The sequence below is a fragment of the Mobula hypostoma genome, chromosome 7 (genome assembly GCF_963921235.1).
Source record: "Mobula hypostoma chromosome 7, sMobHyp1.1, whole genome shotgun sequence".
NCBI classification, from domain to species: Eukaryota; Metazoa; Chordata; class Chondrichthyes; order Myliobatiformes; family Myliobatidae; genus Mobula; species Mobula hypostoma.
In genome coordinates this window covers 123,314,652-123,332,153 of record NC_086103.1, presented here as the reverse complement: position 1 = coordinate 123,332,153, position 17,502 = coordinate 123,314,652, and the positions used below count along the sequence as shown (strand labels likewise).

The following is a 17,502-nucleotide window of genomic DNA, read 5'->3' as shown; positions in this document are numbered from 1 at the left end:
GACTCAAGTAGAAATACCTGTTTCAATAAGTTTTCAAACAATTGTGGTGGTTTGGTTGGTTCCAGAGAATTTATGAAGGATGTTTGAAGATGCACAGAAAACTGAACAGATGTGAAACCATCACGATAATTTCATTTTAAGCAGTTAGGTTACCAGTTTGTTGTTACTTTTTCAGCACCTCTGGGGACTATATTTTAACAACCTCAAAGGAGAGGGTAAAAGGTGCATATAAATTTCATTTCAGGCCACATAATCCTCTTGAACTGAAAATATCTCTTCATTTCTTTAGCATCACTATATCCAAATCTTGGGCCTCTCTTTATGATAACACTATAGAAGAGTTCTTGCCGAAAAGTGCATCAATTTAATCAGGTGGCTCACAATCAATATGGACAATAAGGAGAGGCAAGGTATGTGCGCCTTGCTAGCAATTCACACATCATATAAATAAACAGATTTTTAAAAAATATATATTGAATTGACCATGAATGCATAAATCTCAACACATGCTGTATTCAATCAAGATTCATGTTGTTTGATAACATTTTAAAGTTCACCTTTTCAAAAATTTGCCCCTCGCTGGAAACATCTGCTTGATAAAGAAAGAGGAGTGAAATAAAAAATAGAAATACTGAAGATTAGCCACTGTCTGTCTCTCTGACAGCTCTGACTAAAGTAGTTTACATCCAGTTATAAACATTACCTATTCTTAGGCTCTTCTAAGAGTAAAGAAAGCTCAGGTGGTATAAAAATATCCCCCGTGGCATTTTTTGAAAAATTGGTAGAGTTCTCTTTGGCTTCCCTTGTCTGGAGACGTTCATCTGTGAACAGAGATAGCACGTATTCAGTGAAATACAGTAACAATTGAAAAAATATCATATACTGAAAATTTAAATTAAAAACAAAAAATGATGAAAACTCAAAGCAGGTCAAATAGCATCAGTAAAAAGAGAAACAGATTAAATATTTCAGATAGATTATCTGAAACCAGAAACACTATTTTCTTTCTAACCACAGATGAGAGATACTGAAGTGACACTCGTTCATTAAACTGAATTTACTTTTAACCTAGATATCCACATTTATTTCTTGTAGGACACCTATAATTCACTGGTTTCCGCGGGTGTGATATAAAACAGTTTTACCCATAGATGCAGTTTCAAAAGGCTCTATCAAGCAGAACAGAGCTATACAAGGCACAGAATTTCAAAACGTGGACAGTGGCCACATTATTAAATGGAACAAGTTCAACTTTTTCTTTTTCTACCATTAATCCAAACACAGATCATTTATAATGGATTTTAGCATTAAAATATCTGAAGCATAATCTTATAAAATTTACATAATAAATTCTTACAACTGGATATTCCAAGAAGTAGACTTTAATACATGTATACCACTGTAAAATTCAAAAACAATCTTATTTCAGGGGAAAATGTAACCAGTAGGTAGGTTTACTCAAAATATTTAAGAAGAATATTTCAGAATTCATAAATGGGCGAGGCATTGTGGGCATGATTATGCCTTGTTCAAACTTCTTTTACACCAGGTTTGTTCGTAGTCAATGAATGGGAAATTGGTTGAAGAATATAAAAGTAATCAAGAAAGCTTACAGATCGTCTTGGGTTTCTTTCTCCGCATTGATGCTGCAATTAGCTCAGCTCCATGTAGTGTATCTTTGTGCCTCCTTGCTTTGGCTTTATAAAACCACTCACCAGTCATATTCTTACGTTGAACTTCATTATTAATTTGCAATTGACTAGAAAACATCAAACAAGAAATAATTAATTTTGATGAGACATGGGCATTCTGAAGTTACATAAAATAAATTCATAAAAAACAATTAACAGCGCATTGATGATGTCTTCTCATATAGTGACAAAACATTTGCAAGTAAATTGCCAAGATCGGAGAGCAATTCAACCAAACCATTTTCCAAATTATCTCCAAAAACATTAAAGCAATAATGCTGGAAACAAAATGACCAGGTCATGCAGCATGCAGGAAAGAAAAACAATTAACAATTAATGTTTTTGACCCTTCAAGTTTACAGTTTTCCTTTTTTTTAAATTTCAGATTCCCAGCATATACAGGTTTTTTAAAAGAATTTCATGATTAATCTCAACAGAAAATGCTGAGCTTACTCACTTAGGAGAGCAAAACTGAGAAAACATTTCACATCAATAAGTTTTGCACTGGAGGAAGAATCAAAATGTGCTAAGAGAAAAATAATTCTCCTCTTGAGAACAAAAGTAAACAGCCAGAGGAAAGATTAAGTAAGCAGTGATAAAATACTTGATAGAAGAAAAAGCAAATAAAAGCAAGTAGCTAGAATAATAATCTTTTCTTTCTCCGGTCGTGAGGTTGCACAAAGGGTTTCATTGAAATTGAGGTGAATCGATGGGCCATATGACAAAGAAGGATATAAAGTAATCAATTAGTAAGCAGAAAATTTAAGGGAAGCTAATAAATCCTTTAGACTGGGTGGCCTACAAAGTAGCTTTAGGTGGTGGCTGCTGAAATAATGGTTTGATTCTGAACGGTTTTCTATGATATCCCATATTCTAAGAAAGAGAATGCAAGTAATATAGACCAGATAGACTGACATCAGATGTCAGCAATTTTCTGAAACTGCCAATCCCCTCTACTTAAGGCAATGTAAGCAAAGCTTAGAAAAATATCAAAGCCAAAACTATAGTCAAGCCCAATGCTCCCTCTCATTTATTTATTTGTTTATTTATTTATTTATCTAAAACAGCTGCATGAACCGACTTGCACTGGCCTGAAAACTGTGCAGCACTGTAAATGGTTTTTTTTGTAATATGCATTCTACGAATATTTAGAATGAAAACTGAAAACCCACATACTTACCAAAAAAGTCAGGATATTAGAATTTTTCACATCAAATACAAACCACAACTCACAACACAAGTAAATAACGTCAGGCAGCCAAAACAAACGACGGACACAGTAACAAAAGACAAAATGTTTTAACTAGACAGCAGTGGTGTTTTAGAAGGCTAAAAGTGTGGCAACACCTGTGGGCTCCCCAACACAACATTTATTAACAATGAGCGATGGTATTGACATCCATTTGTTGTAATTAGTAAGAGTACTGTAACTTGAAACACCGACATTGTGAATGCAGTGGTGCTGTAAAATGTTTCAAAGGTTGGGATACCTTTATTATTTAGAGAATTTATGGATTTTATTCATTATCATAATTATAGGATATATAACAATTATATTAACATAGATTTCAAAATTATATTAAACATCATCTGAAAGTAAATACCAGCTGCGCGGCAACAAAACTATGTGCGAGGGAGAATTTTGGTTACTGTGTGGCCACACACCCACACACCTTAGAGGGAACAGTAGTGAAGATATCCAGCTCCTTGACCACAACCCCTATGCTAATCCCACTGCCACATTTACCTTTTGCAGATCATGTCTTATATATGAAAACATTAAAAGGCACCTACTTCTTTTCACTTAAAACTTTTTAAATAGTGTATTTTGTATTCTTTTCAAAATGAATACAGCCAATCTAGTTACACTAGCTATGACAGGCATTAAACTGATGGGTCAGGTATTAAAAACAACTCAACCATTTATGAAAGGAGGTAGAAACTACCGACCAGTCGGCCTTCCATCAGAACTGGAGTAAATGAAAGAACGTTAAGGAAATGGTAACAAGACACAAATAAAAATAGGATTGCATAAAATCAATCTAAATTTATAGTATGAAATCAAAAAGATGAATATTTGCTTTATTTGTTACATGTACATCGAAACATACAGATAAACACATTGTTTGTATCAAATTGGAAAGGATTGTGTTGGGGATTCCACAGGTGTCGCCACATTTCTGGTGACAACATAGCATACCCACAACTCACTAACTCTAATCATATTTCTTTGGAATGTGGGAGGGAACAGGAGCATCTTGAGGAAACCCACAGAGTTATGGTGAAAGTGTACCAACTCCTTACCATCAACGGTGGGAATCGAACTCTGATTTTACAGCCAGCGCTGTGAAGCATTGCACCATGTTACCTTGCTGCCCACAGTATCATCGCGCTTGACAAATCTCCTGGAAGTTTCTGATTGGAAAACTAACATGGATGTTGGCTCAGATATTAAACAAATGCTGAATGGTGTTGACACAAAGTCTTCCGGCCTAACAGTGAAAGACTACCAAGGTGAGATGGCAAAGGTTAGTTTGTTTTCAGCATTTCCCAATTAGTTATTCTCAAGTCTCAGCCCTAGTAACTCCAGAACTTCAGAAACAGATTGTCGAGAATATTTTTCTTTACAGCAGCAGTACAATGAAATGCATGATAAATAAATATAGAGAGGAAAAAGATTTGAGTTACATGAAATTTGTCTATTAAATTGTTACATTTAAATTAGTGGTGCCAAAAAAAAAACAGAAATGAAAAATAAGTGAGGTAGTGGTCATGGTTTCAATGTTTATTTACAAATCGGATGGCAGAGAAGAAGAAACTGTTCCTAAATCACTGAGTGTGTGCCTTCAGGCTTCTGTACCTCCTTCCCAACAGTAACAGTTAGGATGCACAGTTTGAATTAGCACAGGGGATGGAATAGCAGACAGTGGGAAAAGGAAGACAAGAAAGTAAAGAAATAGAAATGCAAGGAAGTACAGTTTCTGAAATTCAGTCCGACTGAAGTCTTCTCGGGAAGTTGAACGCCGCATGCACACATCACTAAATTATACATTTAATGCACATGACAAGTGTTACCCTGCTATCATACACAACCTAGTTTATGCTGCACCACAGGAATTAAAGAGAAAATGTTATTAACTTAGATTCAATTAGGCATTGTCCAATATTTTTTCAACCTTGTTTAAACTTAATTGCATCATGAGAAGATAATGTGTTAATTCCGATCTCATGTCTGCTGTAGTCCATATGGTCAGCAAACGTCAAGGAAGAACTCATTCACAACTTACACTACAATCATTCCTATTGTTCACTGTCATTTGAACATTTTTAAATCAAATTAATGAGGGTAAAATTTTATATATAAACAGCCAGTCCATGCATAATTTATAATGATCACATGACTGCTTTCAAAATAGTGGTCCAGTGCCCAGTCTTTTCCTTAAGTTAAAATGCAACCAAAAACTTAACCTCAGGATAGATACAAGGTGGTAAAGAAATCTAAGCAAGCTTCAAAAGAGAGTATAGTTAATCCAATAACCAGTAGAAGAGCAACAGAGCAGAACAATGACTTCTCTTCAGCAGCAAACGAGACAAATTCTATTTTTACTACATAGATTTAAGAGGATCACAGAAACTAAGTTCTGGGATGCTGCACAATATTAAACATGATAACCAAGATAAAGATCACATGGCCTTGTTATGTTCATGAATAGTCAATTATTTCTAGAATAAATGACAGTAATAATGGTTGTCCCGTTGTTTAAATCCTTCTGCAATTTGTCCAGGTACACCAGTCGGGAATCACTGTGGTTCAGCTGATATATTCTTGGAATAGGATACACACTCATGCAACAGTTTTAATATTTTCCAGTTGAAATTATAAAAGCAAAAAAAAAGATACACTAGAAATCAGAAACAACAGGGTGAGCATTTCCATCACGTTTAAAAGCCAGCCTGTTACAAGACATGTTAAAAGAGTGACAAATTAATCTAAAGTCTATTCTCAAGGACCGCAGAGGCTTGTCTTTCATCTTAACTATTGCCATCTTAATATTTTAATTACTTCCACCATGGATGCTTACTTGACAGTCTCATGGGAGAGCTTGGGAGATACAAATCACAGAGGCAGGGCCTGTATTCCCATCTTTACATTTCTGAGGAGAAACACCTTGACATTAAGGTTTACAAAGTAGGTTGTTATAGAGCTATGAACATTTCTGTGGACAAATCTTCAGGCTTACATCCATAACTAGACTGCTCTGCTAATCAAGGTCAATCTTTGCATCCTATTATTTATTTAAAACAGCTGCATGAACCGACCTTTGCACTGGCCTGAAAACTGTGCAGCACTGTAAATGTTTTTTTTTGTAATATGCATTCTACGAATATTTAGAATGAAAACTGAAGACCCACATACTTACCAAAAAAGTCAGGATATTAGAATTTTTCACATCAAATACAAACCACAACTCACAACACAAGTAAATAACGTCAGGCAGCCAAAACAAATGACGGACACAGTAACAAAAGACAAAATGTTTTAACCAGACAGCAGTGGTGTTTTAGAAGGCTAAAAGTGTGGCAACACCTGTGGGCTCCCCAACACAACATTTATTAACAATGAGCGATGGTATTGACATCCATTTGTTGTAATTAGTAAGAGTATTGTAACTTGAAACACCGACATTGTGAATGCAGTGGTGCTGTAAAATGTTTCAAAGGTTGGGATACCTTTATTATTTAGAGAATTTATGGATTTTATTCATTATCATAATTATAGGATATATAACAATTATATTAACATAGATTTCAAAATTATATTAAACATCATCTGAAAGTAAATACCAGCTGCGCGGCAACAAAACTATGTGCGAGGGAGAATTTTGGTTACTGTGTGGCCACACACCCACACACCTTAGAGGGAACAGTAGTGAAGATATCCAGCTCCTTGACCACAACCCCTATGCTAATCCCACTGCCACATTTACCTTTTGCAGATCATGTCTTATATATGAAAACATTAAAAGGCACCTACTTCTTTTCACTTAAAACTTTTTAAATAGTGAATTTTGTATTCTTTTCAAAATGAATACAGCCACTCTAGTTACACTAGCTATGACAGGCATTAAACTGATGGGTCAGGTATTAAAAACAACTCAACCATTTATGAAAGGAGGTAGAAACTACCGACCAGTCGGCCTTCCATCAGAACTGGAGTAAATGAAAGAACGTTAAGGAAATGGTAACAAGACACAAATAAAAATAGGATTGCATAAAATCAATCTAAATTTATAGTATGAAATCAAAAAGATGAATATTTGCTTTATTTGTTACATGTACATCGAAACATACAGATAAACACATTGTTTGTATCAAATTGGAAAGGATTGTGTTGGGGATTCCACAGGTGTCGCCACATTTCTGGTGACAACATAGCATACCCACAACTCACTAACTCTAATCATATTTCTTTGGAATGTGGGAGGGAACAGGAGCATCTTGAGGAAACCCACAGAGTTATGGTGAAAGTGTACCAACTCCTTACCATCAACGGTGGGAATCGAACTCTGATTTTACAGCCAGCGCTGTGAAGCATTGCACCATGTTACCTTGCTGCCCACAGTATCATCGCGCTTGACAAATCTCCTGGAAGTTTCTGATTGGAAAACTAACATGGATGTTGGCTCAGATATTAAACAAATGCTGAATGGTGTTGACACAAAGTCTTCCGGCCTAACAGTGAAAGACTACCAAGGTGAGATGGCAAAGGTTAGTTTGTTTTCAGCATTTCCCAATTAGTTATTCTCAAGTCTCAGCCCTAGTAACTACAGAACTTCAGAAACAGATTGTCGAGAATATTTTTCTTTACAGCAGCAGTACAATGAAATGCATGATAAATAAATATAGAGAGGAAAAAGATTTGAGTTACATGAAATTTGTCTATTAAATTGTTACATTTAAATTAGTGGTGCCAAAAAAAAAAACAGAAATGAAAAATAAGTGAGGTAGTGGTCATGGTTTCAATGTTTATTTACAAATCGGATGGCAGAGAAGAAGAAACTGTTCCTAAATCACTGAGTGTGTGCCTTCAGGCTTCTGTACCTCCTTCCCAACAGTAACAGTTAGGATGCACAGTTTGAATTAGCACAGGGGATGGAATAGCAGACAGTGGGAAAAGGAAGACAAGAAAGTAAAGGGATAGAAATGCAAGGAAGTACAGTTTCTGAAATTCAGTCCGACTGAAGTCTTCTCGGGAAGTTGAACGCCGCATGCACACATCACTAAATTATACATTTAATGCACATGACAAGTGTTACCCTGCTATCATACACAACCTAGTTTATGCTGCACCACAGGAATTAAAGAGAAAATGTTATTAACTTAGATTCAATTCGGCATTGTCCAATATTTTTTCAACTTTGTTTAAACTTAATTGCATCATGAGAAGATAATGTGTTAATTCCGATCTCATGTCTGCTGTAGTCCATATGGTCAGCAAACGTCAAGGAAGAACTCATTCAAAACTTACACTACAATCATTCCTATTGTTCACTGTCATTTGAACATTTTTAAATCAAATTAATGAGGGTAAAATTTTATATATAAACAGCCAGTCCATGCATAATTTATAATGATCACATGACTGCTTTCAAAATAGTGGTCCAGTGCCCAGTCTTTTCCTTAAGTTAAAATGCAACCAAAAACTTAACCTCAGGATAGATACAAGGTGGTAAAGAAATCTAAGCAAGCTTCAAAAGAGAGTATAGTTAATCCAATAACCAGTAGAAGAGCAACAGAGCAGAACAATGACTTCTCTTCAGCAGCAAACGAGACAAATTCTATTTTTACTACATAGATTTAAGAGGATCACAGAAACTAAGTTCTGGGATGCTGCACAATATTAAACATGATAACCAAGATAAAGATCACATGGCCTTGTTATGTTCATGAATAGTCAATTATTTCTAGAATAAATGACAGTAATAATGGTTGTCCCGTTGTTTAAATCCTTCTGCAATTTGTCCAGGTACACCAGTCGGGAATCACTGTGGTTCAGCTGATATATTCTTGGAATAGGATACACACTCATGCAACAGTTTTAATATTTTCCAGTTGAAATTATAAAAGCAAAAAAAAAGATACACTAGAAATCAGAAACAACAGGGTGAGCATTTCCATCACGTTTAAAAGCCAGCCTGTTACAAGACATGTTAAAAGAGTGACAAATTAATCTAAAGTCTATTCTCAAGGACCGCAGAGGCTTGTCTTTCATCTTAACTATTGCCATCTTAATATTTTAATTACTTCCACCATGGATGCTTACTTGACAGTCTCATGGGAGAGCTTGGGAGATACAAATCACAGAGGCAGGGCCTGTATTCCCATCTTTACATTTCTGAGGAGAAACACCTTGACATTAAGGTTTACAAAGTAGGTTGTTATAGAGCTATGAACATTTCTGTGGACAAATCTTCAGGCTTACATCCATAACTAGACTGCTCTGCTAATCAAGGTCAATCTCTGCATCCTATTTCCACTTCCCAGCACCGCGATCACCATAGGCAACGAGAATGACACATTTCATATTACACAGTTCACTCCTCACCACAGCACTAACAAAGTCCCTAAATCCACGCTTTTCCTTCAGAAGAGAACAAGTGGCAGAATAGGCCAATGGATTTGCCAGCATTCACATGAAGAGATTGAAGTTTTACATAGGGCAAGGATTTTTGTTTCATCCAGAGTTGCTGGAGTCTGAAACTCATTTCCCAAGGTGGGAGTGATAGATTCTCTCTCAGCATTTATGTAGTTTTTAGATAAGCATTCAAAATGCTACCGCATAAAATGCTGCTGGCTGAGAATAAGAAATGGGATTTCCTCTCCTGTCAGGTTCCCTTTACTTCAGTCCTTTGTTTCTTCCCCCATCCTAGCTTTTTATTTCATCATCCCTCCCCCACACACCCATCTTCCCCCTCACCTAGTCTCAACTACTATCTGCCAGCTAGTATCCCCCTTCCGGCCTCACAGTGAAAGACTACCAAGGTGAGATGGCAAAGGTTAGTTTGTTTTCAGCATTTCCCAATTAGTTATTCTCAAGTCTCAGCCCTAGTAACTCCAGAACTTCAGAAACAGATTGTCGAGAATATTTTTCTTTACAGCAGCAGTACAATGAAATGCATGATAAATAAATATAGAGAGGAAAAAGATTTGAGTTACATGAAATTTGTCTATTAAATTGTTACATTTAAATTAGTGGTGCCAAAAAAAAAACAGAAATGAAAAATAAGTGAGGTAGTGGTCATGGTTTCAATGTTTATTTACAAATCGGATGGCAGAGAAGAAGAAACTGTTCCTAAATCACTGAGTGTGTGCCTTCAGGCTTCTGTACCTCCTTCCCAACAGTAACAGTTAGGATGCACAGTTTGAATTAGCACAGGGGATGGAATAGCAGACAGTGGGAAAAGGAAGACAAGAAAGTAAAGAAATAGAAATGCAAGGAAGTACAGTTTCTGAAATTCAGTCCGACTGAAGTCTTCTCGGGAAGTTGAACGCCGCATGCACACATCACTAAATTATACATTTAATGCACATGACAAGTGTTACCCTGCTATCATACACAACCTAGTTTATGCTGCACCACAGGAATTAAAGAGAAAATGTTATTAACTTAGATTCAATTAGGCATTGTCCAATATTTTTTCAACCTTGTTTAAACTTAATTGCATCATGAGAAGATAATGTGTTAATTCCGATCTCATGTCTGCTGTAGTCCATATGGTCAGCAAACGTCAAGGAAGAACTCATTCACAACTTACACTACAATCATTCCTATTGTTCACTGTCATTTGAACATTTTTAAATCAAATTAATGAGGGTAAAATTTTATATATAAACAGCCAGTCCATGCATAATTTATAATGATCACATGACTGCTTTCAAAATAGTGGTCCAGTGCCCAGTCTTTTCCTTAAGTTAAAATGCAACCAAAAACTTAACCTCAGGATAGATACAAGGTGGTAAAGAAATCTAAGCAAGCTTCAAAAGAGAGTATAGTTAATCCAATAACCAGTAGAAGAGCAACAGAGCAGAACAATGACTTCTCTTCAGCAGCAAACGAGACAAATTCTATTTTTACTACATAGATTTAAGAGGATCACAGAAACTAAGTTCTGGGATGCTGCACAATATTAAACATGATAACCAAGATAAAGATCACATGGCCTTGTTATGTTCATGAATAGTCAATTATTTCTAGAATAAATGACAGTAATAATGGTTGTCCCGTTGTTTAAATCCTTCTGCAATTTGTCCAGGTACACCAGTCGGGAATCACTGTGGTTCAGCTGATATATTCTTGGAATAGGATACACACTCATGCAACAGTTTTAATATTTTCCAGTTGAAATTATAAAAGCAAAAAAAAAGATACACTAGAAATCAGAAACAACAGGGTGAGCATTTCCATCACGTTTAAAAGCCAGCCTGTTACAAGACATGTTAAAAGAGTGACAAATTAATCTAAAGTCTATTCTCAAGGACCGCAGAGGCTTGTCTTTCATCTTAACTATTGCCATCTTAATATTTTAATTACTTCCACCATGGATGCTTACTTGACAGTCTCATGGGAGAGCTTGGGAGATACAAATCACAGAGGCAGGGCCTGTATTCCCATCTTTACATTTCTGAGGAGAAACACCTTGACATTAAGGTTTACAAAGTAGGTTGTTATAGAGCTATGAACATTTCTGTGGACAAATCTTCAGGCTTACATCCATAACTAGACTGCTCTGCTAATCAAGGTCAATCTCTGCATCCTATTTCCACTTCCCAGCACCGCGATCACCATAGGCAACGAGAATGACACATTTCATATTACACAGTTCACTCCTCACCACAGCACTAACAAAGTCCCTAAATCCACGCTTTTCCTTCAGAAGAGAACAAGTGGCAGAATAGGCCAATGGATTTGCCAGCATTCACATGAAGAGATTGAAGTTTTACATAGGGCAAGGATTTTTGTTTCATCCAGAGTTGCTGGAGTCTGAAACTCATTTCCCAAGGTGGGAGTGATAGATTCTCTCTCAGCATTTATGTATTTTTAGATAAGCATTCAAAATGCTACCGCATAAAATGCTGCTGGCTGAGAATAAGAAATGGGATTTCCTCTCCTGTCAGGTTCCCTTTACTTCAGTCCTTTGTTTCTTCCCCCATCCTAGCTTTTTATTTCATCATCCCTCCCCCACACACCCATCTTCCCCCTCACCTAGTCTCAACTACTATCTGCCAGCTAGTATCCCCCTTCCGGCCTCACAGTGAAAGACTACCAAGGTGAGATGGCAAAGGTTAGTTTGTTTTCAGCATTTCCCAATTAGTTATTCTCAAGTCTCAGCCCTAGTAACTCCAGAACTTCAGAAACAGATTGTCGAGAATATTTTTCTTTACAGCAGCAGTACAATGAAATGCATGATAAATAAATATAGAGAGGAAAAAGATTTGAGTTACATGAAATTTGTCTATTAAATTGTTACATTTAAATTAGTGGTGCCAAAAAAAAAACAGAAATGAAAAATAAGTGAGGTAGTGGTCATGGTTTCAATGTTTATTTACAAATCGGATGGCAGAGAAGAAGAAACTGTTCCTAAATCACTGAGTGTGTGCCTTCAGGCTTCTGTACCTCCTTCCCAACAGTAACAGTTAGGATGCACAGTTTGAATTAGCACAGGGGATGGAATAGCAGACAGTGGGAAAAGGAAGACAAGAAAGTAAAGAAATAGAAATGCAAGGAAGTACAGTTTCTGAAATTCAGTCCGACTGAAGTCTTCTCGGGAAGTTGAACGCCGCATGCACACATCACTAAATTATACATTTAATGCACATGACAAGTGTTACCCTGCTATCATACACAACCTAGTTTATGCTGCACCACAGGAATTAAAGAGAAAATGTTATTAACTTAGATTCAATTAGGCATTGTCCAATATTTTTTCAACCTTGTTTAAACTTAATTGCATCATGAGAAGATAATGTGTTAATTCCGATCTCATGTCTGCTGTAGTCCATATGGTCAGCAAACGTCAAGGAAGAACTCATTCACAACTTACACTACAATCATTCCTATTGTTCACTGTCATTTGAACATTTTTAAATCAAATTAATGAGGGTAAAATTTTATATATAAACAGCCAGTCCATGCATAATTTATAATGATCACATGACTGCTTTCAAAATAGTGGTCCAGTGCCCAGTCTTTTCCTTAAGTTAAAATGCAACCAAAAACTTAACCTCAGGATAGATACAAGGTGGTAAAGAAATCTAAGCAAGCTTCAAAAGAGAGTATAGTTAATCCAATAACCAGTAGAAGAGCAACAGAGCAGAACAATGACTTCTCTTCAGCAGCAAACGAGACAAATTCTATTTTTACTACATAGATTTAAGAGGATCACAGAAACTAAGTTCTGGGATGCTGCACAATATTAAACATGATAACCAAGATAAAGATCACATGGCCTTGTTATGTTCATGAATAGTCAATTATTTCTAGAATAAATGACAGTAATAATGGTTGTCCCGTTGTTTAAATCCTTCTGCAATTTGTCCAGGTACACCAGTCGGGAATCACTGTGGTTCAGCTGATATATTCTTGGAATAGGATACACACTCATGCAACAGTTTTAATATTTTCCAGTTGAAATTATAAAAGCAAAAAAAAAGATACACTAGAAATCAGAAACAACAGGGTGAGCATTTCCATCACGTTTAAAAGCCAGCCTGTTACAAGACATGTTAAAAGAGTGACAAATTAATCTAAAGTCTATTCTCAAGGACCGCAGAGGCTTGTCTTTCATCTTAACTATTGCCATCTTAATATTTTAATTACTTCCACCATGGATGCTTACTTGACAGTCTCATGGGAGAGCTTGGGAGATACAAATCACAGAGGCAGGGCCTGTATTCCCATCTTTACATTTCTGAGGAGAAACACCTTGACATTAAGGTTTACAAAGTAGGTTGTTATAGAGCTATGAACATTTCTGTGGACAAATCTTCAGGCTTACATCCATAACTAGACTGCTCTGCTAATCAAGGTCAATCTTTGCATCCTATTATTTATTTAAAACAGCTGCATGAACCGACCTTTGCACTGGCCTGAAAACTGTGCAGCACTGTAAATGTTTTTTTTTGTAATATGCATTCTACGAATATTTAGAATGAAAACTGAAGACCCACATACTTACCAAAAAAGTCAGGATATTAGAATTTTTCACATCAAATACAAACCACAACTCACAACACAAGTAAATAACGTCAGGCAGCCAAAACAAATGACGGACACAGTAACAAAAGACAAAATGTTTTAACCAGACAGCAGTGGTGTTTTAGAAGGCTAAAAGTGTGGCAACACCTGTGGGCTCCCCAACACAACATTTATTAACAATGAGCGATGGTATTGACATCCATTTGTTGTAATTAGTAAGAGTATTGTAACTTGAAACACCGACATTGTGAATGCAGTGGTGCTGTAAAATGTTTCAAAGGTTGGGATACCTTTATTATTTAGAGAATTTATGGATTTTATTCATTATCATAATTATAGGATATATAACAATTATATTAACATAGATTTCAAAATTATATTAAACATCATCTGAAAGTAAATACCAGCTGCGCGGCAACAAAACTATGTGCGAGGGAGAATTTTGGTTACTGTGTGGCCACACACCCACACACCTTAGAGGGAACAGTAGTGAAGATATCCAGCTCCTTGACCACAACCCCTATGCTAATCCCACTGCCACATTTACCTTTTGCAGATCATGTCTTATATATGAAAACATTAAAAGGCACCTACTTCTTTTCACTTAAAACTTTTTAAATAGTGAATTTTGTATTCTTTTCAAAATGAATACAGCCACTCTAGTTACACTAGCTATGACAGGCATTAAACTGATGGGTCAGGTATTAAAAACAACTCAACCATTTATGAAAGGAGGTAGAAACTACCGACCAGTCGGCCTTCCATCAGAACTGGAGTAAATGAAAGAACGTTAAGGAAATGGTAACAAGACACAAATAAAAATAGGATTGCATAAAATCAATCTAAATTTATAGTATGAAATCAAAAAGATGAATATTTGCTTTATTTGTTACATGTACATCGAAACATACAGATAAACACATTGTTTGTATCAAATTGGAAAGGATTGTGTTGGGGATTCCACAGGTGTCGCCACATTTCTGGTGACAACATAGCATACCCACAACTCACTAACTCTAATCATATTTCTTTGGAATGTGGGAGGGAACAGGAGCATCTTGAGGAAACCCACAGAGTTATGGTGAAAGTGTACCAACTCCTTACCATCAACGGTGGGAATCGAACTCTGATTTTACAGCCAGCGCTGTGAAGCATTGCACCATGTTACCTTGCTGCCCACAGTATCATCGCGCTTGACAAATCTCCTGGAAGTTTCTGATTGGAAAACTAACATGGATGTTGGCTCAGATATTAAACAAATGCTGAATGGTGTTGACACAAAGTCTTCCGGCCTAACAGTGAAAGACTACCAAGGTGAGATGGCAAAGGTTAGTTTGTTTTCAGCATTTCCCAATTAGTTATTCTCAAGTCTCAGCCCTAGTAACTCCAGAACTTCAGAAACAGATTGTCGAGAATATTTTTCTTTACAGCAGCAGTACAATGAAATGCATGATAAATAAATATAGAGAGGAAAAAGATTTGAGTTACATGAAATTTGTCTATTAAATTGTTACATTTAAATTAGTGGTGCCAAAAAAAAAACAGAAATGAAAAATAAGTGAGGTAGTGGTCATGGTTTCAATGTTTATTTACAAATCGGATGGCAGAGAAGAAGAAACTGTTCCTAAATCACTGAGTGTGTGCCTTCAGGCTTCTGTACCTCCTTCCCAACAGTAACAGTTAGGATGCACAGTTTGAATTAGCACAGGGGATGGAATAGCAGACAGTGGGAAAAGGAAGACAAGAAAGTAAAGGGATAGAAATGCAAGGAAGTACAGTTTCTGAAATTCAGTCCGACTGAAGTCTTCTCGGGAAGTTGAACGCCGCATGCACACATCACTAAATTATACATTTAATGCACATGACAAGTGTTACCCTGCTATCATACACAACCTAGTTTATGCTGCACCACAGGAATTAAAGAGAAAATGTTATTAACTTAGATTCAATTCGGCATTGTCCAATATTTTTTCAACTTTGTTTAAACTTAATTGCATCATGAGAAGATAATGTGTTAATTCCGATCTCATGTCTGCTGTAGTCCATATGGTCAGCAAACGTCAAGGAAGAACTCATTCAAAACTTACACTACAATCATTCCTATTGTTCACTGTCATTTGAACATTTTTAAATCAAATTAATGAGGGTAAAATTTTATATATAAACAGCCAGTCCATGCATAATTTATAATGATCACATGACTGCTTTCAAAATAGTGGTCCAGTGCCCAGTCTTTTCCTTAAGTTAAAATGCAACCAAAAACTTAACCTCAGGATAGATACAAGGTGGTAAAGAAATCTAAGCAAGCTTCAAAAGAGAGTATAGTTAATCCAATAACCAGTAGAAGAGCAACAGAGCAGAACAATGACTTCTCTTCAGCAGCAAACGAGACAAATTCTATTTTTACTACATAGATTTAAGAGGATCACAGAAACTAAGTTCTGGGATGCTGCACAATATTAAACATGATAACCAAGATAAAGATCACATGGCCTTGTTATGTTCATGAATAGTCAATTATTTCTAGAATAAATGACAGTAATAATGGTTGTCCCGTTGTTTAAATCCTTCTGCAATTTGTCCAGGTACACCAGTCGGGAATCACTGTGGTTCAGCTGATATATTCTTGGAATAGGATACACACTCATGCAACAGTTTTAATATTTTCCAGTTGAAATTATAAAAGCAAAAAAAAAGATACACTAGAAATCAGAAACAACAGGGTGAGCATTTCCATCACGTTTAAAAGCCAGCCTGTTACAAGACATGTTAAAAGAGTGACAAATTAATCTAAAGTCTATTCTCAAGGACCGCAGAGGCTTGTCTTTCATCTTAACTATTGCCATCTTAATATTTTAATTACTTCCACCATGGATGCTTACTTGACAGTCTCATGGGAGAGCTTGGGAGATACAAATCACAGAGGCAGGGCCTGTATTCCCATTTTTACATTTCTGAGGAGAAACACCTTGACATTAAGGTTTACAAAGTAGGTTGTTATAGAGCTATGAACATTTCTGTGGACAAATCTTCAGCTTACATCCATAACTAGACTGCTCTGCTAATCAAGGTCAATCTTTGCATCCTATTTCCACTTCCTAGCACCGCGATCACCATAGGCAACGAGAATGACACATTTCATATTACACAGTTCACTCCTCACCACAGCACTAACAAAGTCCCTAAATCCATGCTTTTCCTTCAGAAGAGAACAAGCAGCAGAATAGGCCAATGGATTTGCCAGCATTCACATGAAGGGATTGAAGTTTTACATAGGGCAAGGATTTTTGTTTCATCCAGAGTTGCTGGAGTCTGAAACTCATTTCCCAAGGTGGGAGTGATAGATTCTCTCTCAGCATTTATGTAGTTTTTAGATAAGCATTCAAAATGCTACTGCATAAAATGCTGCTGGCTAAGAATAAGAAATGGGATTTCCTCTCCTGTCAGGTTCCCTTTTCTTCAGTCCTTTGTTTCTTCCCCCATCCTAGCTTTTTATTTCATCATCCCTCCCCCACACACCCATCTTCCCCCTCACCTAGTCTCAACTACCATCTG

General features: G+C 36.4%; 1 protein-coding gene across 6 annotated transcripts in view; it reads right to left on the bottom strand.

Annotated features, from left to right (window-relative positions):
- The window catches only part of sytl2a (synaptotagmin-like 2a), a 127,539-nt gene that overhangs the window by 70,618 nt on the left and 39,419 nt on the right, over positions 1-17,502 (bottom strand). For all 6 annotated transcript variants that reach the window (XM_063053940.1, XM_063053939.1, XM_063053938.1 and 3 more), the window contains exons 5-6: positions 1,614-1,759; positions 704-821 (exon numbers count right to left, since the gene is read on the bottom strand). In XM_063053940.1, the coding sequence (XP_062910010.1) occupies positions 704-821; positions 1,614-1,759 (264 nt within the window). The remainder of the gene's footprint in view (positions 1-703; positions 822-1,613; positions 1,760-17,502) is intronic.